Source organism: Prinia subflava, chromosome 25 (genome assembly GCF_021018805.1).
Source record: "Prinia subflava isolate CZ2003 ecotype Zambia chromosome 25, Cam_Psub_1.2, whole genome shotgun sequence".
Classification (NCBI taxonomy): domain Eukaryota; kingdom Metazoa; phylum Chordata; class Aves; order Passeriformes; family Cisticolidae; genus Prinia; species Prinia subflava.
The window spans coordinates 5,592,950-5,620,014 of NC_086271.1; the positions used below are offsets into that span (position 1 = coordinate 5,592,950).

General features: G+C 51.6%; 1 protein-coding gene across 1 annotated transcript; it reads left to right on the forward strand.

Moving 5' to 3' along the window:
• The first annotated feature begins 6,155 nt into the window (after window positions 1–6,155).
• RNF169 (ring finger protein 169) lies at window positions 6,156–27,063 on the forward strand. The gene is made up of 6 exons (XM_063419438.1): window positions 6,156–6,520; window positions 14,194–14,270; window positions 18,101–18,247; window positions 18,838–18,950; window positions 19,614–19,707; window positions 21,466–27,063. Exons 1-6 carry the CDS (start codon window positions 6,187–6,189, stop codon window positions 22,672–22,674), a joined length of 1,974 nt encoding a protein of 657 aa, XP_063275508.1. The 5' UTR covers window positions 6,156–6,186; the 3' UTR covers window positions 22,675–27,063.
• The last annotated feature ends 2 nt before the right edge of the window (window positions 27,064–27,065 follow it).

The window sequence follows — 27,065 nt, forward strand, 5'->3', positions numbered from 1 at the left end:
TCCGAGATCCTCGTGGAGAAGCTGGGCAGCACTGGATGCTCCCTGAGCAGCTGTGTCCCCTCAGCAGGGCCACTTCCCACGGCCAGAGTAAGTCAGGGCCACCAGTTCATAGTGGAGGTGAATTCCTGCAGCTTCCTTAGACCAGATTTTGTGTGGTTTTTTACCCACTCCTCCCGTTCCACCCTCACAACTGGAAGGGTGCTCAGAGAAAAACACTTCATTAGCACATGAAATACAGGCTTTAGTGCAGCAATGAACACCTTTGTGTTCCACCACTGGGAAGGCTTGGATGGAGCTCCCAGACCGTGCAGGATTCCTGGGCTTCTTCTTTGCCTTCATGTCTATAACACAAGGTCTCTCCCTGTCATCTTCTTCAGCTTTCTCACACCACGGGCCAGGGAGGAACTGCCATCACCTGTGATCCCTTTGGTGGCAGGAGATCTCCTTCATCAGCCAAGTTATTAATTTTTTCCTCTTAATTCAAGCTCAGGATTGGGCTTTCTAGGGTGTGAGATCTTTATGCCTGCTGCCATCCCACACTGAGAGTGGCACCAAGCCACTGGTCTGCCACGGTGTCCCCAAACCGTTTATCCTGGTCACACCAACCACGAGGCCCATTACTTGCAGAGATTGAAGAAATCAAAGGCAATTTCTGCAGAAAAAAAATCTCTTCTTTCCATCCATCTCTTAATTTTGTCTCTCTCTAACTCTACCCCAGGTGCAAACACATCCCCCTGTACCAAACCATTTTTGCAGGTGCCTGTTCCTGGAGCTGGATATGAGGGAAAACTTTGTAATAAAAAAGCTTTTCATGTCCCTTTCAATCACCAGCTTCATTATTTTCTCTTTAAGCTCCAAGCAACAGAAATCAAGATCCATTTCTGTGCCCACAGGGGCTGGACATGTTTTCTGAAAGAAAGTGAGAAACACTGAATCCTGGTGATGAAATGCAGATGAATCTTCACTCCACCTTGACTCTCCCCCACAGGAATACCTGTGGGAATACCCCAAGAGCACAGCCCAGTGTGCAGAGCAAAGACAGAGCTGAGACATCTGCAGGGATGGTCACAACCTGTTGTTTACCAGCTCTAATTACAATTTTACCACTCAGTTGCATCCCCTGGGGATGGCGAGTGTGATTCTGCTGAAGGACCCAGGAATTCCAGGGGATGTAGGAGCCCAGAATCCAGGGATGCTCTGCACATCATCTGGCATCGACCCTCTATAGAAAGCACAAGCTGTGCTGTCACATTCCAGGGCCAACCACAAATGGGAATTCTTCTCACAGGAAGAATTTCTTCCCTATGTCCAGCCCTGCCCTCTGGCAGTGGGAAGCCATTCCCTGTGTCCTGTCCCTCCATCCCCTGTCCCCAGTCCCTCTCCAGCTCTCCTGAAGCCCCTTCAGGCCCTGCAAGGGCTCTGAGCTCTCCCTGGAGCCTTCTCCACTCCAGGTGAGCACCCCCAGCTCTCCCAGCCTGGCTCCAGAGCAGAGGGGCTCCAGCCCTGCAGCAGCTCCGGGGCTCCTCTGGGCTCTCTTCAGAAGCTCCACGTCCTTCTGCTCTTGGACCCAGAGCTGAAAGTTATCATCACCTAATGCCACTTCCCTTTTTTCACTGCCCCACTCATTTCCAGCTCTCTACAAGTTTTTCTAGCAATGCCCCTTGATTTTCCCCACATGCCTCGATAAAGATGTTTAAGAGTTGGGGGAAACAGCAGCCTCCTTCCAGCTCTCACCAGGAAAAGCTGGTACCTCCTCTCCCACCTCTTCCCTTGCACAGGGCTGACTTGAAAAGCCCATTTGTAGCACAAGTCTGTGGGCAAGTTATGAAAGTACTTAGAAAAATGGGGACACCAAGTCCAAGTCAATGAAGTTATTTTGTGCCTCTGCAGCAACAGCAACAGCTGAATTCAGGACTGTAGATCCTGGCCCCACATCAGGGCTAAAACTTATGGGAAAGTTCAGGCATGTCTTAAGTGCAGACCCAGGAAATAAAGGCCAGCCTTGTCAGGAGCAAGGTGCTGTGTTACATCTCTGTTGGGTCTCATAAAGAATACATTCACCCTTTGGCAAAACCAAGGCTCTTTATCTTCATCTGTGAAGGAATCTGTCTGACAGTTCAATACTGCCAACATCAATCCATCTGTGATCATGAATCAGGCTCCAAAAACCATGGCATTGGCCAGCAAATAATAAAACCAGGCTCTGTTCTGTTTGCCTCCTGGTTCCAGAGTCTTTAGGTCAAACTCACTTTATGTTTTCTGGACAATCAAGAAGGCAAGACAATTCCCTTTCTATTTTTTCTTTTTAATGAGAACAAGAACAGAATCTCCTACAAACTGCTCAGTAAACAGCGTGGGCTCCAATAACATCCCCCACCTTGCAAGCCTTATGGCTGGAGTGTGAGCTGGCCAGGCTGCAGGCTGGAGGAGCTGGCTCCACACTGCACCTTCCCTTGGAAGTTTGTAGCCCTGCGTCCCTGACATTTGATCCAGCGTGGGCGAGGAGAAATGCACATGAGAGGGCTGTCAGCTGTAGGCAGTGGAGCTGGAAACCTGCAGGAGGACTCTGAATTGTTGGAAGCTGGTCTGGAGAAATTCGGCAGCAGGAGTAGATCTTGCAGTGGGAATGGAGGAGCTGCTTGGAGTGAGGGGCCCAGAAGTGCCCCCAGCAGTGCCAGCTCAGGGAACAGGCACTGCCCTGGTCCTGCTGCCCCCCCAGTGCTGGGACAGGCCAGGATGCTGATCAAGACAGCTGCTAATCCTATTGTTATCCAGGATGCATTATCCATCACCCTGCAGTGAACACTGCAGTCCCTACTCACACCGCATGGCCAATCCACCCTGCTGACCCTCAGCCAGCCACGCAATCCAAGCTGGCACCAACTTCCTTTATCATGAGGGGAAAACACCTCCCATGACTTCATTCTGCTGTTATTTTTAACCATGGGCTGTGGCATGAGAGAGACCCTGAGCAAAACCATGACAGCCATGTGGGAACTGTGGCTAGCAGGAGGGCAGATGGGGATGCCTAAGGCAGAGGAGGGATTCCTGCTCTAATTCCATAGTCTTCCTCCACTCTTCTACATGACTAGTGACCATGTCCTTTATCTTTGACCTGCATTTGAGGAGGGGTCATTGCAGCCCACATCAGGTTGCCACAAGTCCAAGCTACCTCAGTGGAGTCAGAGATGGGCATTACATGGAATGATGCCTGTCTGCCATATTCCACAGGGGAGAGCTAAATCAAGCCAAGTCCATATTTTCTTTGTGCCACACCTTCACACAATTCCCATCTTCAGCCTGAAGCCTCATGGGCTTCCTCTCCTCACCTGGGAAAACTAGAGGGCAGGATTACGTGGGCTGTTGGGCAGGAATTGTTCCCTGTGAGGGTGGGCAGGCCCTTGCACAGGGTGCCCAGAGCAGCTGTGGCTGCCCCTGGATCCCTGGCAGTGCCCAAGGCCAGGCTGGATGGAGCTTGGAGCACCCTGGGACAGTGGGAGGTGTCCCTGCCCACATCAAGGGGGTTAGAATGAGATGAGCTTTGACGTTCCTTCCAGCCCAAACCAGTCCATGATTCCCTGCTCCCATCCTGTTGGGTGATGAACGCTGGCAACAGCTCCTCATGGAGGTCTTCTGAAGGTGACTGTTTGGGGGACGTTCATCAGAGGGTTTCCCATGGAGTTCTTTCCAGTGTGTGAAACTCCACCTTGCTTGAGAGCTGGTGGGCTTTGAAGAGCTCTGAAGCCACACCTTTTTGAGGGTTTAAGGCAGTCAATGACTGGTGAGGCTTAAGCAGATAACTTGCCGATGGAAGCACGTAGTCCAACCTGGAATGGGAAATCTGGGTATTCTTGTTAGGGTTTGAGCGTGTTGCCAAGCCCAAACCCAAATAAATAGTCTAAATCAGTGCAAACCAGTGATAGAGAGAGGACAGTGGGGAAGAGATTCGCCTCCAGGGATGGAGACCAGCAACAAGTAAGAGGCAGGGGTGAAGAAAGGCTGAATAAAGCAAGGGGGAAGGATAGAGAGGAAAAATGGGAGAGCACAGCGCCAGGGCCTGACTGTATCTCTTGTATCCACCGTGACATGTCCCACCTGCACCCCGGGGAATGCACCCGCCTGGCTAGGGCCGACACCATCGCTGCGAGAATTCTCTGTGAAGAGAAACGGTGGTGGCAAAACCCTGCCAGCTCCTCCTCTCAGGGCGAGGTGAGAAGCAGAGAAACGCCCCCTGACAGGCTGGGCAAGGCTGAGGCTTTGCCTGGGGGTGGTAGGAGCTGAGGCTGGAGCCTTGCACGGGCTTAGGGCTCTCTCTGCAGGCCAGCCCTGAGCTCCGCACATCCGAACTGTAGAACCACAGAGGGCTTTGGAGTGCAAAGAACCTGAGAGCTCACGCAGTCCCAGCCCCTGCCGTGGGCAGGGACACCTTCCGCTATCCCAGGCTGCTCCAAGTCCCGTTCAACCCGATCTTGAATGCTTTTAGGGATGGGGCAACCACAGCTTCTCTGGGCAACCTGGGCCATTTTTTAATGACTCTTATTGTAAAATATTTCTTCCCAGTATTTCATTTAACCCTGCCCTCTGGCAGTGTAAAACCATTGCCCCGTGTGGGGCTTTGGGTTGGAAGACAAGCTGGAGACACAGAAACCAAGTTCTGTCCAGGGCAGGCTGGATGTGCAGAAGTAATTTGGGAGAACAGCTGGCAGAGATCCTTTTCCAAATCCGATGTGCCTGGGATTCAGCAGAGAGCTGAGGATCTGCACAGCTCTTTGTCCTCCAAGTAGCTTTGGTGGGGAGGTGTCTCCTATTCCCACGTTCTCTGTTCCTCCCCGTGGCTCCCCAGTGCCCAGCTCCCAGGGCAGGCTGATCCCGAGGAGCAGCAGCTTTGTGGGGAGCTGGGGAATAACACGCTCTGACTCTGGCCAGCAGCAGCATCTACAGGACAGACACACAAACTGCTGGACTAGGTCCAGCCCCAAACCGCTGCCATAATTCATCTTAATAAAGTCAGCACGAGTTTTTTGTTTCATGAGAAGGACTTTTTGTCAGCTGGCATTTCATGGAGCCCGCAACAGCAGGGATCCACATGCTGGTATCCTTTTAGTCATTCAACAGCCAGAGACAACTAAAGATAGAAGTGTGGGTGAGATGGAAAGTTAATGATATCCCCCAGCAAGTTCCTGGCACACGTGCAGAGGCTGTTTCTTGGGCATGGATCATCCCTTCCTCCCTCCAGCCATGGAGAGAGGAGTCTCCTCAGGGAGGCTCAAAGGTGTAGGGCTTCACCTCTGTCTCTGCAGCCACATTTTCTCTTCTGCCAACCCAATGTAGCTGAGAGGCTTCATCAGAGAGGGTGCTAAAATATGATGAAAAGACAGATTGGTTTGGTGCCCCAGTAAAGAGATGAAAAGCAGAAGAGAAGTGCAAGAGATTTCCATAGCAACTGGTGCAGAGGCTCTGCCTCCTCTGGTTTGCTCTGAGTCACCGTCCATGGTGGTTTAACTCTGGCTGGACGCCGAGTACCCACCAAAGCTGCTCCGTTGCTCCCCTCCTCACTGGACAGCGGAGGGGAGGCTGAACAGGAGGCTCATGGCTCGAGATAAGGACAGGGAGAGACCAGCTGCAGTCCCGGGCTGGCAGAGCTGGGGGTGCTCACCTGGAGAGGAGAAGGCTCTGGGGAGAACTTAGAGCCCCTTCCAGTGCTTGGAGGGGCTCCAGGAGAGCTGGACAGGGACTGGACACAGGGAATGGCTTCCCACTGCAAGAGGGGAGGGTTGGACCGGATATTGGGAAGGAATTGTTCCCTGTTAGGATGGAAAAGCCGTGGCACAGAGTGCCACGAGCTGTGGCTGCCCCTGGATCCCTGGCAGTGTCCAAGGCCAGTTTGGACGGCGCTTGGAGCAGCCTGAGATAGTGGAGGGTCTCCTGCCGGTGGCAGGGGTGGGACTGTGTTATCTTTAGGGTCCCTCCAGCCCAAACCATCCGTGATTCCACGATTTGCGCTCAGCCGCCGGGTGTCCAGCTCCGTCCGTCCCGACACAGAGCGGCTCATGAATATTCATGAGGGGCTCGGCGCGCGGGCCGCAGCGGCGCGCGCGGCGCTCATTAATATAAAGGCGGGCGCGCGTCCCCTCATGAATTATGCGGGAGGGGCGGCGCCGCCGCGGCCCTTCAAAGTGTGGGAAGATGGCGGCGGCGGCGGCGGCGGGTGCCGGCGGCCGGGCCGCGGTGCGGGGGCGGCGGCGGCGGGGCCGGCCCGCGGCCGAGGAGGAGCAGGACGCGGTGGTGCTGTCGGTGGCTGAGTGCCCGGTGTGCCGGCAGGCGCTGGTGGAGGCGGTGACGCCGCCATGCCGCCACTCGCTCTGCCTCGCCTGCTTCCAGCGCTGCCTGCAGGGCCCGGGCCTCTGCTGCCCGCTGTGCCGCAGCCGCCTCTCCACACGGGCCCGGCGGCAGCAGGCCGAGCCCGCAGCCACCACGGCCGCCGGAGCAGCAGGCGGGGAGCAGCGGCCGCCGGACCAAGGTGCGGCTGCGGCGGCGGCGGCGGCACCTGCGCCCCCCCATCCCGGGAGGGGCGGGGGGGGCGCGGGGGCGGGGGCGTGGCCTGGGGGCGTGGCTGCCGCGGAGTCGCGCTGAGTTCGCGGGGGCTCAGCCCGAGGGGGCGGGGCCGGGCGCGCGGCGGTGCGGTGACTGCGGGGGGGCTCGGGCGAAGGGGGCGGGGCCACCGCGGGACATGCGGAGACATCGCGGGGGCGGGGCCAGCTCGGGGGCGTGGCCGAGCGCGAGGTGCGATGAGTTCGCGGGGGCTCGGCCCGAGTCCTGCAGGGCCGAGCGGCGAGGGGGCGCTGGGGCTGAGCCACCCTGCTCTGTGGCATCGGGACATGGAGGGGATGGATAGCATCACCCCTGGACGGGGTGTTTCCCCACTTCCTCCGGTGTTTTTGTGATAACCTTGCCCCACAAATGAACGGTTCCCACAGTGCTGCCAGGAGTTGGGCAGGTCTGTACTGCATCAAAACAGGAAGGGGCTTGCACCATGGGAAGTCCTAGTTCCTTGTTGACATAAAAAAGTCCATCATCTCTGTGTTCATGGCGTTTTGTCGCACATTTCCTCTCTGCCTCCAAAGCTAAATGCCTTCCTCAACTCCTAGAAAACTGCTCCCTGTGTTCCCTTCAAAATAAATCCTCATCTGAGAGAGTGGCATTGCTCTTTGCTGGTGGGAGCTGCTGGAGATGCCCACCTTGCTGCTGTCAGAACTCGGGATGCACTGGGGTCTGTTGGTTGGAGAGGTGTTGCAGCAGTGCCCTCTTCAGCAACACAGCAGTGCCGAGGGGAGCCCTGTAGAGCAAACAAGGATTTAAGCTACAGATAAACATCCTTTTAGCCCAGCCTGTTCCTCTCCGAGCGTGTTTCTGGTCTCCCAGTTCATGCTTGTGTCAGCACCCTCTAATTGGCTGTGGCAAGAATTGGCAGGATGAGCTTGTGCAGCTTAAATTGGTGGTTTGAACTAACCCCACTAACCTGGAAGAGATTTAGGAAGCCTTCACACAGAAGGATTTGCTGAATCAGTGGACAGATGGGCTGTGCAGAGGGAGCTGAGCTGAAGTGCTGGGAGTGGTTCCTCCCGAGGAGGGGCAGTGGGATCTCCCCGAGTCAATCTCTGCTCCAGGGCAGTGGTGTCACTCCTACTTAAATGGACTCGGCTGCTCTGAGTGAGCTTGGATGAGAGTATCCAGGCCTGCTGCAGCAATGCTTGTGCAGTGTCTTAGTAGGGCTTCTTTCAGTAGAATTAATTTTAATTCTCTGCTTGTCCTGAGTTGTGTGAGATGTGCGTGGGACAAAGGGCAGTGGTTTCTCACTGCCAGAGGGAGTGATAGTTGGGATAGTGGGATCAAATTCTTCCCTGTAAAGTCGCTAAGGCCCTGGCACAGGCTGCCCAGAGAAGCTGTGGCTGCCCCATCTCTGGAAGTGTCCAAGGCCAGGCTGGATGAGGCTTGGAGCAGCCTGGGACAGTGGGAGGCCCCTGGCAAGGGCTGGAATGAGATGATCTATCCCGTCCCTTCCAACATCTGCTGCTCTGCTCATCCACTGAGCCAGCCATCTCACCGTAGAAGACATGGGTTAAGCTGCTTTCCCTTCCTTAGATCTAGCAGCCTGTCTCCCAAACACCTTGTCCTTGTTCAGAAGTGGTTTCCAGGAACAGCTGCTTCCCGGGAGTCAAGGTGGGGCTGACCCTGTCATTCCTCCTCCTTGCCCTGTCTGAAAGGATGGGGCCATTTGCTTTCTGCCAAGCCTCGCAAACCTCTCCCCATCACCATGACCTTATCAATGGACATGTACTGTGTGTATATATGTCTATATATCTATATATCTCAATTCTGTTGGCCCCAGAGAGGGGCAGCGAAGGCAGCAGAGCTCAGCTCACTGGTGCCCACTGCCAGGACAGAAGGCAAAGGACACAAACTGAAACACATGGACTTCCACTGGCCATAAGAGAATTACCTTTTACTGTGAGGGTGACCAAGCACTGCACAAGTTGCTCAGGGTGGTCGTGGAGTTTCTGTTCTCAGAGAGAGTCAAAACCCAATTGGACATGGACCTGGGCAGCCTGTTGTCTGACTCTGCTTGTTCAGAAGGATTGGGTCTCTAGAGGTTTTTGCCAACCTCAGTTATTATGTGATTCTGTTATCAAACACTGATTCAGCTCAGGTATTTAATTAAATCACTTAAAGTGTGCAGAATCTTTAAAACTACTTGGTATGACCACTGGACATACCTTGATTATTCCATCTTAAACTGGCTAATTAATCATGGTTTCCTGGCCCAGTTTTTGTGATTCCCTTTGGGATTCATCCATAACAGTGGGCTTAAGGAGCTCTCAGACCTTGGCTGAGGCTGGAGATTCTGCACCTTCATACCAAACAGGTATAAAGTCAAAGTCCTTGCCGTGACATTTGTCAAAGAAAACTGGATAGAAATCAGCAGAGACACACACTTGCAGCCTGTGTTGTGTCTTGGCATGGGCTGGGTTTGCCCGGGAGCTCCTGGGCATCCAGTTCCTCAGGAGCTGCCCTACTGCCTTCAGCCTGCCCCAGCTGCTGCTCCAGAAGGATGCGGGTGGCCCGCGGGTCCCACTGTGGCATCTCCAGGTTCCACCGAGTGCCTGGGAAGGCGCCCTGGGGGCTGGGGTAAGGCCAGGCTTTGAGCTGAGGATGCAGGGCTGGCTGCAACGCTTTGCTGAGTGAGGTTTCCTGTATTAAAACAGTTGCTTGGTGGAATTCTTGGAAGGCAGAGAGGAGCAGCAGATGGGAGGCTTGGAGACTGCGGGTGTGTGTTTGAGGATTCAGCTGGCCAAGGAGAAGGAATAGAATATGTTTGTGGCGAGGTGCTCAGCCTGATTTGTGAAAAAATAAGTACATTCACATTTCAGAGAACCTGAATCCTGTTGTTTCTCTTCTGTCCAGTAGCAATGCACAACAATCAATAACTTGTGCTCGTGTAAGAGGGGTGGCATGTTTTTGCCAGACTTGTAAAACGACTTCCCCCTCCTTCCTCCCAGGCTTTTTTTGGCAGTGGTTTTCCCCTTTCCCCGCTGGACCAAGCCAGTCTAGTTGTTGAGCATTTCCTGGTGATTCCTTAAGTTCCTGTCATTTCTGTTGTTCTGTAGCCTGTCACTAGTTGGTTTTTGTCTCAAGACTACAGTGCTACAAGTTTGGAAGTGGCAATCCCGAAGAAGCCTTTCCCTGTCTCGGGAAAAGCAGAGTTTTGATCCCCACATCAAACTGATTAAAGCTGACATGGTCTTTTTTCCTCCTTGTCACAGTGTTGTATCGCTGGTGGGGTGGGTTAAATTTAAGATTTCCTAGGGAGATAGGATAGGGTGCCTCTCTGGGGGCAGTAACTGTGCTGTGAGGCTGTCAGAGGATTTGCACCTCCATTTCTTTCGTCACTGTCCTCCCTCCAGCCCTCCACAATACTTAAATTATTTTTAATCTGGTGTTCAAGCCATTAATGAAGAGAGTGATTAGGACCAGACCCAGAGCTAGCCCCAGTGGTCAGTGTGAGAGGCATGGCAGGGGATCATTAACTCTTGGAAAATAATTTTCCAGTTGAGTCGTGGTTACACCTGTGCTAGGGTCAGAAAACTTCTGACTTTCTGCTTTGTGTTTTGAAAACGTTTAAGATTTCATCTTCGGCTGCAAGTGTTAACTGCCAGGAGTTAAAAGGACAAGTGGTGAAAACCTCAAGGGAGACAGAAGCTGCAGAGCCTGCTGAAAGTTTCCATGGAAGCTGGGGGCGAGGGGTATTCACTGCCGCTGCTGGCAGAGCTGGGACCTGCCTGACGGCATCGGTTTGGCAAAACCCAGGAGCTCTGAACCACAGACAGGGAACCGAAGGGTTCGGAACTGAGTTCAGCTTTACTTTTAGTCAGCCCGTGTTGCTGAACTCACCAGATGGAGGTTTCTGAATCTTCTGCCAGTAAATATAAAACGTGCGGCTCCACGGAGCTGGTGTGCAAGACACACTCCGAGCTGGCATGGAAAGGATGGGCTCATTCAAGGGGATTCAGGAAGAGAGTCACATGCCTCCTATAAGGAAAACCAATGTTAAATAATTAGAAAATCTTTTGTCCTCTCAAATAGTGCAGAAATCAGTTGTTTTTTCCAAGACTGAGCACAACAGGATGCAACTCTTGTCTGCCAGCATAAAAATGCAAGATGCCAGGTTTGATCCTGCCCCTGCAACTGTTTCAGTGTTCTCGCAGGGCTTGGAAGGAGCAGTGGCAGTCCTCCCAGCAGCCCTGCAGAGTCAGCTTCATTCAGGAAACGAGAGGAAGGGCAAGCAGGAGATTTGCTGCAAAATCAAGTAAAAAGCCTTTTTCTTCCATGATTTTGCCTGTTTTGTTGTCCTAGGCCAGGCACACTTTGAACCAGCTGAGCAGCCTTGTCCTGGAGCTGAGCACCCAGAACTGGCCCAGGAAGGTGTGCCAGAGACAGACATGGGATGCTCTGGTCGCCTTGTCTTCCTCACAGTGTGAGGAGTGGTCTGGTTCCACCTGGAATGGTTCTGTGCCGACAGGAGCATCCCTGGGTGCAGCACCCTTCTTCCCTGTCAGCACAGGGGGTGCTGCCCCTCTGCCCAGCCCTGGAGGCTCCTATGGAGCTGTGTCCAGCTCTGGATCCTCAGCACAGCAGGGCAGGGAGCTCCTGGAGCGGGGCCAGGTGGAGGCTGTGGGGCTGAGGAAAGGCCTGGAGCCTCTCTGTCCCCAGGAAAGGCTGGGGGAGCTGGGGCTGCTCAGCCTGGAGAGGAGCCCCAGTGAGAGGGGCCCTCAGCCCTGGGTGTCCCTGGGTGTCCCAGGGAGGGACAGAGCAGGGCCCAGGCTCTGCTCCAGGCTCAGCAGTGACACCAGAGCCATGGGCAGGGACTGAGCCCAGGAAATTCCAGCTGAACATGAGGAAGAACTTCTTTCCTGTGCAATGACCAAGCACTGAACAGGCTGCCCAGAGAGGGTATGGAGTCTCCCTCACTGGAGATATTCCAGAACCCTCTGGGCACTGTCCTGTGCTCTGGGATGGCCCTGCTGGAGCAGGGCCACAGTGGTCCCTTCCAGCCTGACCCATTCTGGAGTTCTGTGAAATGCAGGTATACATCTTTGCATATGGTTTTTGTTTTCATCTCTTCTATACAGAGTTGGAAATTTGGGGTCTCATCTCTTTCAGTCCCATCTGTAGAATATACACGTTGGTACATAAAGATACTATTGATAAAGTTGCCTCCACCTGGTGTTGGACTCCTTTAGCTCAACCACCAGAACTTAGACATAAATGTTATTCCATTATTTAAAATTTCTTCTCGCTTGCTGAACCCAAGTGAGAAGTGAGAGAGCTGACATGGCTTGTGTTTCCCTTGGGTTAGCGTGTGCCCTGGAGGGGAAAACTCCACCTTTTTAGCTCTGGAGACAAGCCTTAAACATTGAGAAGTAATTGAAGTTTGCTGCAGGCAAGTTACAGATGGCTGCTGCTCTTGGGACTGTCTCTGTGGAAATTCAGCTTGATAAAATTCACAAAGAACTGGAACTGCTCAAGGACACAATTGAAAAAACATTTTGGGAAGCCAGTGGAAGGTTTCCAGCGTGGCCGATTGCAGAAGCAGAAGCCAGGAATGCAGCCTGGCCTCCCCAGCATCAGCATTGCTTGGGATTTTTATCACATGTGTAGGGACACTTGGGATGTTTTCCTTTAAAAACAAGCCTGGCTCGTGCAGGTGTGTGAGTAAGAGGAAATAGCAGCTTTTTTATGAGAAAAAAGACCTTATAATCTATATGCTGGATGTTTGCTTCCATGAGATTATTTTCCCCCCTCTGAGGGGAATGTGAAAGCAATGCTTTATGATTTGTGCAGCTCTGGCATGGCAGCATTGCCTGTTCAGAGCTCACCTGCCCGGCTCCCCAGGAACTTGGGAAGGGGAACCAGGGGAAGGCAGGACCGGTGCTAGTGGGATTTCATCACTCTGTGCGTGCCATGTTTGGGCACCGGGGCTGTGACCTGTCCCGGGGACGAGGGAAATGTGGCCATGAACCAGAGGATGCCCAGCAAAACAGTGGGCAAGTGGTCACTGGGTGTTTGAGTCACCCACTCTGCCATACACCTTTCATTTCGAGCCAAACAGAAACACTTCCTACGTAAGGGAAGTTCTGTGAGGGGGGCTCAGCCTGCAGAAGAGGAGCCTCGGGGGGACCTGCTGTCCCTCCGCAATTCCCTGATCGGGGGGACAGCCGGGGGGATGTTGCCATGAGTTTGGGGGGTGGTTTGGGCTCTGCTCCCAGGGAACAGGGACAGGGCAAGAGGAAACAGCCTCAAGCTGTGCCAGGGGAGGTTCACTTTGGGAGACAGGAGGAATTTCTTCATTCTTCATCCATCAAGGATGGTCAGGCATTGGCTGGGGCTGCCTGGGAAGGTGGTGCAGTCCCCATCCCTGGGGGTGGCCAAGGAACAACTGATGGGGTACTCATTGCTCTGGGCTGAGTGGCAAGGTGGGATTGGTCACAGATTGCACTCAGTGGTCTCAGACATCTTTCCCAGCCTAAATAATCTTGGGATTCTGTGAAAACAGGTGGTGGAGCTGCTGGTTTATATCCTTTAATTTTAGCAGGGTGGGAAAAGGAAGTACCCCTGGTGTTTCCTCTGTGCTCAGACTGTTCCATCCTGACCGCAGCATGTCGGGATGATGAGCTGTGTTGCACCCTGCCTGGAATAGTGATACAGTTCGAGCCAGGATGGTTTTCCAGGGGTTGTTGTTTTGCTCTGGTTGTTCCCTTTTCCCTCCAGGCTCCTTCAACTGAAGTGCAACTTGCCCAGACTTGCACTGCACAGAAGTGGGAGGGAGCTCTGCGGCTGATACAAGCACAGGACACCTTTGGGAATAGCAGACTCCAGGGGTAGAAGTTAAGCCATAACCCTGTGCCAGTCTGCCTTTGGTTTCTGAATTCCCAAGGGGAAAGGGAGGAAGCGGGAGCAGGAAAGGGAACTTCTGCCAGACAGAGCATCCTGCCCGCTGGGCTTCAACTCACTGATGTGGGGAGAGCACTGCAAGGGAAAGGGCTGTGCCTGCTCCGGGGAAGGGCTGTGCCTGCTGCGGGTCCATGGGACAGCACTGCAGGCAGGGCAGAGAGGAGGCACTGCGGAGAGAACGGGGAGCGCTGCGTGTGCAGGGGGGCAGGGCTGCCAGCCTGTGGGCCTGCAGCAGGCACCTGCAGCCTGCTTGTATTCCAGGGACTCACACTCCCTGTGCCTAAAGCCTGCTTTTATTCCCGGGACTCACACTCCCTGTGCCTAAAGTCTGGCTTTATTCCTGGGACTCACACTCCCTGTGACTTCTGTGGGCTGTTACTTCACCCCTGTGTTTTCATCCTCCCAGTGCTCCCTGATTGCTTAACTGCTTGTCAAGGACTCTTGAGAATCTCAAAGGAAACTCGGGAAGTGCAGAGGGATTACTTGGCAGTCCTCCTCCCGATGTTTCTGTATGTTAAACAGAGCTGTGATAGCACTGGCAGGATATAAACATCTGGAGTTGAAAAAAGTGCTGCAAAAGCTCTTGTGCAGCCTGTGGAGATCTCACCCTTTTTGGGAAATAATGGCCAACACCAGCTATTCTGCACTAAAATGTATTTCCTTTTTTTCCCCTTTTCTTTCCAGACTTTATATTCAGAGCACCCATTAAATTAAGCAAAACAGGAGAACTCCGAGAAGAATATGAAAGCCAGCTAAGGAAGGTCAGTATTTTGGGTGATTGTGTCTTTTCTTCAAGAATAAGTTGGATTTCCTGCAGGAATGCCATACCTGTAGGGAAACCTGAAGGGCTCTTTTTTCCTGTTCTGGAACAAAGGTCATTTATTCTCTTTGTACTGTTCAGCCAGTTCGGGAAATGTTGGTGACTGAGCATGTAGATGCCAAATTTTGCTGTCTTAGTCTGCCTTCCAGAACATGGAAATGTACCTTCTTTGGAGTGACTGTTTGATTGTGGATGTGATTCCATAAAGGCTTTTGCAGCATAAGGCATCTCCTTCTCCTCAAAAACAAACTATTCCAAACTAGAGCTTTCTGTTTATTTGTAGCCAAGAATAAAATGGCATTTAAAGGGAAAAAAAAAGAAAAAACAAAAAGGCTTTTCAGCTGGTTTGGAATTAAAGTCCATGAAAATACTTATTAGATTTTTGGTCTTTGTGATCTTGTTTTCCCTTGAGATGGATCCAACCCCTCACGGATTATTTTACCTGCTGGGTAAAAGGAACCTGAGGGGTTTTTAATTGTTGAAGAATTTTCTTTGGGTTTTCACTTGTAGATCTCAACAAGTGTAAAAAGAGCTGGGAGTCTGATTGAGGTAGAAAAACAGCCTCGTGTGAGTAGGAAAAGAGGTGATATTTCAGGTAAATAACCAGTCTGGGCAATGCTTATGTGTGAGGAGACAGTTAAAAGGCATGGAAGGGTCTTCCCTCCTGCTTCTCCGTGTATGGAATCAGCACTGCAGGTTACTGAGATAGCTTTGGCTGACTGTTTAATTAACTGAACATGGGAATTGCAAGGTCTTCTCCAATGGAGATGCCTGGCCAGGAAGGCAAGGACACTCTGTGTGCAAAGTCGTGGGACTTGTGGCATTTTCAGCAACAATTCTCCATCAAGTTAAGGAGGCCTGATTGCAGCATGGTCAGGCTGCAGCTGAAAAGGTTTCTACATCTTACAGCTTGACTTCAGCAGGAAGATACCATGTGCAGTCCAGTGCTAACACTCCTGCCTGCCCTTCCAGTCAGAAGGAAATACTTGACCATGTTTCTGGCATTTGGGCATGTTTTCATCTTGTTCAGCCTGCTGCCTTCTCCTTCTTGCTCCCTGGCAGATGGGAGATGGGTTTCTTCCTCCTGCCAGCTGAAAGTTGATTCTTGTGAAGCTCAGCTGAACGAGCTGTGTGGGAGGAGGTTCTGAATCGTCACCTACGAGGAGATGGCAGTGAAATTTTGCTGCTAAAATGACAACGGATGATGCAGTCACTCTTTCCTTATCTGTGGAATCAGAATAGAATCACAGAATCATTTAGATGGGAAAAGCCCTCAGAGATGGAGTCCAAGTGTGTTCCCCCAGCACTGCCAAGGCCACCACTATCCCATGTCCCCCTGTGCCACATCCACATGGCTTTTAAATCCCTCCAGGAACGGGGACTCCACCACTGCCCTGGGCAGCTGTGCCAGTGGCTGGCTACCCTTTTAGGGCAGAAATTTACCCTGATAGCCACCCTCGACTTCCCCTGGTGCAACCTGACACTGTTACTTCTTGTGCTGTCCCTTGTTACCTGGGATGAGATTGACTCATCGTCTCTACCCTCCTGTCAGGAGGTTGTTGGGAAGCAAAACTGTGACTGTTGCTACTTATCAGGAGTTTCTTGTTGTCTCTGGACTTCTGAAACAGGCAGGAGGAGACAGGAGCTCAGGTTTGGGAATCTAAGCTTGTACACGATTGGGTTTCCTTCCACGTCTCAAGACGTGGGGTTTCATCCCAACTTCCCTGCTTGTGGAATGGGCATAACCTGGGCTTTCCTCCTCAGGAGCATTTCCAAACCTTTCTACATCTTCCAGATGTGAGTTGTGTTATATATCTGAACTCTTGACCTGCTTCCCCACTTTCTGCAGTTGAAAACAAAGTGGTGCCATAATTATGTACAGAAGAAATTTTATTTGATATGGATTATCTCACAGCTTATTTTTCTCAGCTGGCTTTCAGAATGAGATCGATACTTGCTGTCTGTGCAGGATGGCAAGATTGGGTCTTCCTCTTCTGTGCCCTTTGTGCTCTTGCATTTTCTGTGCTTCCAGGGCAGGCTGTCTTTCCTCTGTGCTAAAGCCCTAACTCGTCCTGTCCAGCTGTCTTTCTGTCACAGGCAGGTCTGTTGCTTGTGAGCACACACAGTGGGAGGGAAACTCCTGCCTGAGGCGTGTGCTGACACGCAGCTTCCCTGAGCCAGGGCAGACAGAGCAGGCTCCAGGGGGCAGCGAGCCTGGGAGAGAGAAGATACAAACGTGAGTGTGCCAGACCTGGGAAACAAATGTCAGTGTCAGGATGATGGTCCTGGAGTGGGCATTCCTTGAGTGAGCAATCACTGATTGCTTGTACAGCATTTCCCCCCTGCAGCTGCAGTATCCAAAAGGACTAAAATGCATTTTCTGATCGCTGTGCTGTTCACAGCAGCTGTTGGTCCTGCACCCAGTATTTCAGAGATGCTACTCAGGGAAGGTGAGGTCCTTCTCCCAGGATAGTTTCACACTACATTGTTTCAGTTTCTTGTCCTCCTGTCCCAGCACAGCTTTGCCACTTGTGGAAGGAAATGCTCTGGGAGACAATTCACATTAAGGCTACTTCAAACTACTATTGTTGTAATCAGTACAGATTTTATCATTTCAGTTAGATTTTGTTTGCAGCCTTAATTCTGGAACTAAATTCTTTTTTTGTATCCTGTTAATTAGGATCAGGATTGTATTGTTGCCTTTTTGTCAGCAAAGCTTGGGTTGTTGCCTCACACTAATTGTGCCATGGATGTCTCCAGATCCTTAAATATTCCTGTGTGTTGTTAGATATTCTTGTGTCTTTTGATCTTATAATTTAGCCAGAAAAATGACTATTTCCTTGTAACTTTCTTCCACATGAGAAATACAGGAGGGACATGAGTGGTGGGGTAGTATTTCAGCCAGCCAAAAAAAAAAAATCTTTGTGATAAATGTTGATGTGAGCTTGTTTTTCAGATGCTTCAAAAAAGGCAGAAATACTGTTGAATTAGAGCAGACTATTCATCATGTCTGCATCATGTGGTCACAATCTATGTTAGTCAGACCCTGTTGTAGTTATTGCTGGAGATTATTAATAGATGAGGAATTTAAAGATACATCTTAAAACAACTCTAAGCAAGGAGGCAAACCGGTCTTGGAAAATATTTGCTGAACACCCACAATCAGTCAGACGGTGGAGTTTTTCCTGGTTTCTGCCCTGTTTCCTCCTTGTTTTCTTCCTTGTTTCTCTCTTCCTCATCTCTGGGGACTTGGATTCAGTAGGATTTGGTGAAACAATGGGATTTCATCTCTCATGTAGCTTTCAACATGGGAATCGCTGCATCTCATCTTTTATTTTAGATGATGCTGCTTAATGTGTCTGCCAAAGGGTGTGTGCTGCATGTCAGGCTGTCAGAAGGCTAAAACTGAAATATCACAGCTGTCTTGAACGTGATTTTGCACATTTTTATATGTAGTATGATCACCTACAAGTAGAGAAAAGCTTTTGTCTCTCTGTTTTAGAAAATACTGTGGCAGAGAAGGCTTTCTCCAGCCCTGGGCCTCACAGTGCCTTCGTTGTTTTGCAAAGAAGATAAAATCCATGATACTTGTGCATGAAACACAACTGTGGTATAGGAGCAAACCAATCTTCACATTACTGTGGGAGAGAGGCAGTGGAGTAGAGAAATGAAAGCACAAAATTAAATGATGTGACTAAACTCTAGGTCTTGCCAGTCTGTAAGTGTAGGGCTTCAAATTGTAACTACTGTACCTCTTGTCATTATTTCCAGCTGAGAGAAGAAAAGCTACAAGAAGAAAAGACATCCGAGGATCTGATTCACAAGTTCATTCTAGATGACGTGGACGTAGGGAAAAGAAAAATGGAGGAACAGCAGAAAAAAGATGAGTCTGTAGTGCTGAAAGGGAGCCAAGACTGTGTAAGTAAGCTCACGCTTCTCCTTCCTGCCCACATATCAAAATTTTCATGCTTTGGCTTTCCAGGACTCCTTGATTGAGTTTTTATAGTTTATGAAGGCTATGAGCTGGCAGATTATGAAGATCCTTGTTAATGAGAACTGTCTTCTAAGGTCTGTTATGACTGCAGATGTTCTTCTAGAGGTTTCTGTCCCCCTTTTTACCCTCTGCTGTGGGGCTCCTCCTAACACAGCAGATCCCCTCAGCTTTGGGGATATCCTTGGTCTTCAGGCTTGCATGTCCATGTGCAATTCTCTGTGAATATTCTGCAGTGAAGTTGTACAGCTGAAGTTAAATACATTCCTCGTGCTGACTCCTGCCTGTTTCCCTTTTCATTTGGGAGGCTCTGCAGGAAATTACCTTCCTTTGATGATCAACAGCTGTATATAGGAGCTGTGTGCTTATTTTTGTATTATTTATGCCTTATGTCCTCTCAGTATAATCAGAAATGGGGGATTTGGGGATCTTTGACACTTTTGCAAGGAAGAGCTTTATTTTCCAAGTTACTCTTTTTGTTGTACATGTCAGCTAACTGTTCCTTGATTGACTTCAGTGTCCTGAACGTCTCTCGGATTCCGAGAATGAAGAACCCTTCCAGGGCAAGCAAACACATCGCTCAGCTTTTGTCTCCAAGACCAGTGCCTACTCCTTTGCTTTCCTTTCAGGGTAAGATGCTGAGACTTTATTTCATGCCCTTTAAAGATGGTCTGCCAACTTGTTTAAGCACACCTGAGATGCTCTAATTTAAGCGGTGGTTCCAATCTAAAATCAGTGATTTTTTTCCTGGAATTTTAGAGCAGACTCATTGGTAGAATGTGGTGCCTGTCTGATTACTTCCTGCCTGGAAGTTAGGAAAGTTCATGTTCATCCCATGAAGGAGAAAAATCATTGCCTTTAGATTTAAACCATTAGTCAGAAATCAGAATTCTGTAGGATGAACTCAAGAGTGCTGGTTCCTTCTCCAGCACAGATATGAAGGGATAGCATCAGCCCCACACAGCTTTTTCCCTGGAAGGCTGTTGCTTGATGCAGTGGAAGCAGCTGGAACACCAGGTGTGTTTCCACAGGAGAAGCAAAGGGCTTTCCCCAGCTTCCTCATCAGACTGACCTCAGTTGGTGATGAGCCGTGGGTGGAGGTGTCCGTGTGTTCAGTGACCAGGACTCTGCAGCAGATCCAGGATTCCTGGATCCCTTTTCCCCCCGGGCATGGGAAGTGTCTCTGCCAAGCAAGTGCTGCCAAGGCCGATGCCTCTCCCAGCTGCCAGGGCTGTTGAGCTGGTTGTTCCTCAGGTCTTGAACAGTCTCTGTTCTCACCCCTCTGCTTTTCAGGAATTTAATCAACAAGGTGGAGAGGAGTCGGAGTTGCAACGACACCATTCAGGAGAGATCCAAGAGCAGGCAGAGATCAGCCACCAAAACAAAGGTACAGGCAGCATCTGGAAACAGGTCCCTGTGTGTAAATGTTCTTATCTGAGGTTACACAGCACCAGCAATCTGGAGATATAAAATATGGGCTTTGTGGCTCTGTGTTATCACCATGGGGCCAATCCGTTCCTTGCGGCTCCCAATAAAACCTGCTGGGTAAGGAATTAATAAACAGAAAAGCAGACAGGTGTCAGGGTTCTTGTATAGCGTTGGAGACTAATTGGAAGTTGAAAGGGTTCTCATGAGGCTTTTGTTTTGTGATTCATTTTCTCTTCAAGGCTGAATCCCCAGCCAGGTAAAGAAAAATCTTTTAGAAGTTTAAGAAAGTAATCCTCTCTTCCTTTCCCTTTCTCCAAAGCTGTTTAAATAGAGCAAAACTCATTGCTTTCCTGACACCAGGGTACACTGGCACTTCCATACTGTAGAGGCTCCAAAGGCCTGATCTTCATAGGATCATAGAATGGTTTGGGTTGGAAGGGAGCTTAAAGCTCATCCAACCCCCTGCCCTGGGCAGGGAGACCTTCCACAATCCCAGGTTGCTCCAAGCCCTGTCCATCCTGGCCTTGAACACTTCCAAGGATGGGGCAGCCACCCAGCTGCTCCTGCTAGGATGTTCCACCCCCTCGTGCTGACACCCCTCCTTCTTGGGATCAGTTTCACCCCTGATGGAGAAGGAGAGGGTTCAGATGCAGAGATCCCATGAGGAACAGAAACCTGTGCAATCTGTTATCTGAGCTGATAGAGCTGGACTGAGCCCAAAGCAAAGATCCATAACTTACCTTCCCTCCAAGGACTTCATTCTTTTTAGGAGGTTGCCTTGTGGATGTGACCAATTAGAGCTCCAGTATGGGGTATTCCAAAAACTTTGACCTCCAGATAAGTGAGTAGAAAATCCTTCTTTTGGACTAAGCAGGAAAAGGTTGTTACTGTACACACTAGCTGCTGGATAAAAATATTTCATCTCAGTGTTGAGAGTAAGACCATTTGCTGTTGTGTGTGTTGTTTCCTCTCTGATTTATTTGTGCCAGGATTATGCCCAAGTGTAGCAGCGTTCAGGGACTGTTTTAGAGATGACAGGAAGTGTTGTTCTTAATGACAGAATCATCCAGGTTGGAAGAGACTTTCAGGGCCATCAAGTCCAACCATCAACACAGCACCACCACAGTCACCACATCCCCAAGTGCACACTCAGGCACCTCACAAACCCGGGCCACATCTTTATTCTTTCTCTCCCGCAGCTTGGAAGGGAGCAAACAATAATTTGGAGATAATTTCCCTTGAGGAGCGTGGTTTCCTTCAGCCTGGGTGGTGCAGTGCTTCTTGGCATCTCCTTGTCTTCGCAGAATCAGAGAATCTTCCAGGGTGGAAGGGACCTTTAAGGTCATCCAGTCCAGCCATCAACCTAACACCACTAAATGGGCAGATTTATCCACGTAAAGAGAAAACACATTTCAAGGCCAGGCTGGACAGGGCTTGTAGGAATCTGATCTAGTGGAAGGTGTCCCTGCCCATGGAAGAGGGCGGAATGAGATGGTCTTTAGAGTCACTGCTCACCTAAACCATCCTGTGGCTGTGTGATTTTGCCATTGGAGCAGTTGTTACTCGTGCAGGAGCAGCCCCCAGACTGAGGTAGATGTGGCACGCAGGTTGTGCTGGACCCCGTGGTCGGCTGCTCGTGTCCCTCGTCAGCCGTGGAAGCTGCCGTGGCCGGCGGGGCTGCCAGGGCCCGTCCCAGCCGTGCTGCCTTGCCTTGCAGGTGCCGCCCGCGGCGGGCGCGTCCACGCCACTGCTGGGGGTGCTGTCGTCCTCGCAGAACCACCGCTGCCTGTCGGCCCCGGAGCTGACGGCCGAGAAGCGCCTGCTGCTCAGCGCCGTGTCCTCGCTGTCGGCGCTGCACCGGCCCGAGCGCTCCATCAGCCCCGAGAGCAACGACAGCATCTCCGAGGAGCTCAACCACTTCAAGCCCATCGTCTGCTCCCCGTGCACGCCCCCCAAGAGGCTTCCCGACGGCAGAGTCCTGAGCCCCCTCATCATCAAATCCACCCCCAGAAACCTGAACCGCAGCCTGCAGAAGCCAACGACCTACGAGGCCAGTCCCAGAATACTGAAAAAATGGGAGCAGATATTTCAGGAGCGTCAGATCAAAAAGACTCTCTCCAAAGCAACCCTTACGTCCTTGGCTGCGGAGCCTGGGGAGGATGTTGTGGTTGCCAACATCACCAACTCCAGCAGTTGCACTAAGGAGGAGCCACAGGTGCAGGATGATCCCGTTCCACCTGACACAACGGCAGAGCCTCGCCCCGAGCTGGATTTCTTCCCTTCCATCAGTGAAACGAAGCTGGGCAGAGGGAGTGAGAAGAGCAGAAGTTCAGGTTCACAGGCCTTAACCACCGATGCCGGTACTGCCGAACCAGATGTGAGGTCAAACGTAACCCCCCTAAACACACGAGTGGCTGAAGTCCCAGACCTGAAAGCAAATGCGGTCATGGACAAATCCTGTCTCAGCCTGGGCCCGAAAGTGCTGAGCAGGAGGCTCGTGGGCGTCAGCGCAGTGCTGCCTGACAGCAGCGCGCTCGGTGTCCCCATCAAGCCACCGGGGAAGAAGCAGCTGAAATACCTGAACAGCAGTGAGCTGATCAACGTGCAGAACAGCACCTGCAGTTCCGTGGAGAACATCCTCGGGGAGCAGCCGCCACTGCTGCGGCGGGGCCGCAAGCGACGCTGCAAAACAAAGCACCTGGAGCACAACGGCTCTGTCAAGAGACTGAGGCACGTGGTGGGGGAGGCGGGGCTGCCTGCCGAGGCCCGGGACGCGGAGCAGAAGCTCCAGCAGGAGGAGGAGGACAGGAGGCTGGCCCTGCACCTGCAGCGCATTTTCGACAGCGAGAACAGGACCGTGGACAGGCGGAAAGTGCGCGTGGACCGGTATCTGCTGCGGTCCAAGAGCACTCTGGGGGCCAAGTAGCACTCGGGACGATGTTGCCTTTCTAGAGGACAATGAGGTTTATCAGATTATCTTATAGGAAAACTATTTTTTGCCCTACTTCCACCCATGCAATTGTTTTTTCGTTTCGGTGGTAAGACATTTCTAGGTCCAGTTCAGAGAGAAGCCAGCGTCCTTTCAGATTTACCAAAAAAAAAAGAGAGAGAGAGAATGAGAAAAAACATCCTCCTGTCCTCTCTGGTCCGTTGGTCTGAAGGAATTGTCTGTCATCCCTGTGAATACCCTGCAAGGCCTCCACACGCCTGGGATCCCCAGCTAGGAGGGTTGTGAAAATGGGGTGTGAGGACCATGCCTTGCCAAGAGAAGTCTGAGCTCTGCTCATGGAAATTGTCTGAGAGTCTTCTCCTCTCCCATTTTCTCCCTCAGGCTGCATCTGGTTGTGGAGGCAGCCTCTTATCCACGCTCTGTATTTCTCCTGGGGAGTCCTAAACAGAGCTCCCCCATAGTACTTCCAAATGAATGTATCTCACTGTCTGCAGCAGCAGTACAGGTCATTCGTCACTTTCCTGAAGCAGAAAGCCAAATGCAGTGAAAAGAAAGATGTAAAATAAGGATTTTACTGAGAAACCTGCTAGGGGCTTGTAATTTCATGTTCGTGACAGGGAAGAGAGCTCAGGTGGAGCAGCTGGAGGCACACGCTGAGCACTGGGACCAGGGGGCTTTTCTCCTGGTCCGTGTCTTTCCCAAACCAAGAGGGTTTCCTCTTCTTCCCTACAGTACTGAAGAAAGGGAAGCGCTGGCCAGGGGGGTTCTGGAAGGACGCCCTCCCAGCTGCCACGTCTCTTGTTCAGCTCAGAGCTCTCAGCACAGCGGAGGCCTGTCCCTGTCCCTGTCCCTGTCCCTGTCCCTGTCCCTGTCCCTGTCCCTGCATGTCCCAGAGCAGCATCCCAGGAGATCCGGTGCATTGCTGCGCTCTCCAGGCAGCCCAGGACGGGAGCTGTCCCCAGCGCTGCCCTGGCCCTGCTCCAGTGTCCTGGCTCCAGGACCAAACACTAGGAGAGCTCAGGTGAGCGATGCACTAAAAACATCCAGGCATGAGGCTGAGCGTGGAGCAGAGCTGGCTCACAGCCTGGGCCTGCTGGAGCGGGTGTTCTCTGCCCAGACGTGGCAGGCCACCCCCTGAGTGTTTCTAACTCTTCCATGGATTAATTCCATGGATTATTTCTGTTACACAGCTCAAAAAGTACCCTTCCAGCCGGGTCCCTGGACGCTGCCTTGCAGAGTATTCACTGGGACCCTCGAGGCCATGGGGACCTTTGTCCGGGGCGGGGTTGTGGCATGGCCCATCCTGGCCCCTGCGTGCCAGGTGGCAGGACTGTTCTTGGGATGGGCACAGTGCAGGGGCAAACTTCCCTATGGATCCTGTGAAGGGAGCGCAGCCAGTGCACAGAAATACACGGATCTGATCTAAGACAACTGCATTGCCCAATTTCCTTTGTCTAGAAATGGTTGAATCGTCTCCCTCCATCTTAAACAGTCAAAAAGAAAACAGGAACTGGTTTTCTTTTTCACTGTAAGGACCCTGGCAGGGGTTTTTTCCCCTAATTGAACTGGATTAAAAAAAAAAAAAAAAAGCAGAAAAAAAAGAAAAAAATCCTATATTTTATTGGGTAAAATTTATATATTTTAAATACTATATTTCAACAGACTGACACTTTTGTTTTGAGAATCTTATAGCAGTGATTCCATAATATATATCTCTATCTCTGTATCTCCTTGCCACACAAACTGCTGGATGGTTGAAGTTGTATCTGGGGCTGGTGAGACCTGGCCTGCTCTGCCTCCCCTGTGCCGCAGCCGCGGCAGTGCTGCTGGGAGCAGGCGCTTTTCACCCAAACCAAAACCTGCTCCTCTGTCCAGCTGGGAATTAGAAGGAAATTAAGGAATTAGAGCCTTGACTGGACCTAGAAAAACAGCACCGAGAGAAGTAGAGATGGCCTGGACCTGCCCTCAGAGTCAGGAGGGAAACCACAGCTTTAACTTGGAATCCTTGCTGTTTTCCCAGCATTTGGAGCTGCAATATGCACTTCCCAGGTGCATTTAGATTTAGAGTTATTTTTACAGGCCCCCTTTTCTGCAGCTCATCCCTAGAGCCCCAAAGAGACTTCCCTAAACAGTTTCCTTTTTCTCGTGGTATTTGTGGGGGTTCAGCTGGGCCTGGGCTGCTTACACCACAAAAAAATAGATTTACACGCTGAATGTATCTTTTCTTTCCCCTCTTAAAACAGATTTCACAGCCCCATGCACTAGGCCAGTGTCTTAAACACCTTCTTTTGAAAAAAATTTATAAATATTTAGGGGGTTGTGCGTTAATTTCCTGGTCCCAAATCCAAGCTGGGCAGAGCTGTAGGAGGCAGTGCCTGGGCTGGAGCTTGTCCTCAGCCAAAAAAAGGATTTGGGGGCAGCCGTGCCCCCAAACAGATCCCAGCTCCCCGAGCAGCACACACAGGCCAAGGCATCTGCGATCAGCAAGACCTTTGGACGGGGAACCACAGTCGTGTCGTGGAAGGGCTGCGGGGATGCAAAGCCAGGGTGAATGTTTTATTAATTTAACACTCTCCAAGTTCATGTAAGCTTGCAAAAAACAGCAAAAATTGTAAATAATTGCACTCCAACGAGCAGGAATACCCAGCCTCTCCCCTGTGAAGGTCAGAAATTACACCACCTTTGCCAGAAATCATGCCAGCTGAGAAGGAATGTACCTCCTGCTGAATGGTGGATGCAGCACGAGATAAAACCAAGTATTTATTCACACTTCTCTGGAAGTCCTCTGTAACCCTCAGCTGCCTTCCCCCCGGGATGAAGGTGTTCCGTGCTGGCTGTGGGGCAGCACGGCCGTGGGAGCATCCTCCCAAAACGGGAAGCTGTGGAATCCAGAGGGGCTGGGGGGCTCCGTGACGGAAGGACTGTGTCTGCCAAAGATTCCACCGACTCCCAGAAAGTTTCTTTCTGACTCTGGAGCTCTCTGCCCGGGAAAAGCCGTACAGAAAGGTCCGTGTTTGGAGTCAGCGAGACGAGATCAATGAAGGAAAAGTGCCAAAAGGGATCATGCCAGGTGATTGTATGACGTTGTTCTATATTGTCAGTATTTCTCTTCCAATGCTGTTGTACATGCAGTGCACACTAGTCATGAAGTGTAGCTTGAGCAAGTGCTTCTTTGTATTTTCTCAGTGAAAGCAAAGGGGGAGATCGAAGCCTTAAAGACTCTCACTGATTTTAGAAACAAGCCTTTAGCAATGCTCCGAGGGCAGGCTCCGCCCGGGCCCTGCGGCTGCCCTGTCCCGTCTCCCGGGTGTCCCGCGGAAGGTCGGCAAAGAGCTCGTCCCACACGAGGGGAGACGTTTCGGGGAACCCGGACCCTGCGGCCCGGTGGGGACGCGAGACGGGAAGGACCCGCTGTCCGCGGTGGAGCCCCCGGGATGTCCCGGGAAGTCCCGGGATGGAGGCGCGGCTCGGAGCCGGGACCGTCCCCGCACGCACCCGCCAGCGCCCCGTGCCCGTGGAACCGCGACGCGTCCGCCCCGGGCTGGCTCCTCACTATGCAAACGGGAACGCCTCCGGCTGGGCGCGGACGGGCCGCTTTCCTCGGGACTGGCTGTCAAACTGCTCCAAACCCATGTGGATGTCGCTACACCTTTTCTCCAGTACCGCTTTGAGCCGCTTTGTGTTCTCCGCTGGCTGCAGACCGTCACTGCCGAGCCCCGCGGCCTCACCGAACGTGTGACACAGCGACGGAAGGCACCAAAGGAGCGCGGACTTGCATGTGTGGAATGCGTGAGTGGAATGACGTGCGGGCGTCTGTCATGTTGTGGCTTCTGTTGTTTGAAACAGAGTAAATCCTGCTTGTGAAACAATTGTCACAAACCAGAAATATGCCAACAAATGTGTACAAATAACAGTGTTTGTTTTAACAGCAACCAGGACTTGAACTGCAGGGCAAAGGCCGAGGTTCAAACAGAATAAAAACAGATTCTGACAGTGAAACTCCCTGCTTCTTGCTGTGCTTGGAAACAAGCAGGATCCTACTGCAGCTTGTCCCAGGCAGGTGACACTTGCCTCCATCTGAAGGAGGGTGTGGAGTAGTTGTAGAATCACAAAATCTTTTGGCTGGAAAGGCTCAGAGACCCAAGTTCCGCTTCCTCTGGGGACAAACCCATTTTAATCCGAGGCTGATGTGCTGGGTTTGGGCTGGGGTTAACCCAGCTGTAGATCCAGGGAGCCCAGCAGGGTCTGTGTGGCACGGAGGCAGAGCTGAGCCCGCTCCCACTGGAACACAGCCAGGGAGAGGCAGGTGCTGCTCGCCCGTCCTATCTGGATCCCTGGCATCTGCAGCAGGGCACACTCAAGCTGTC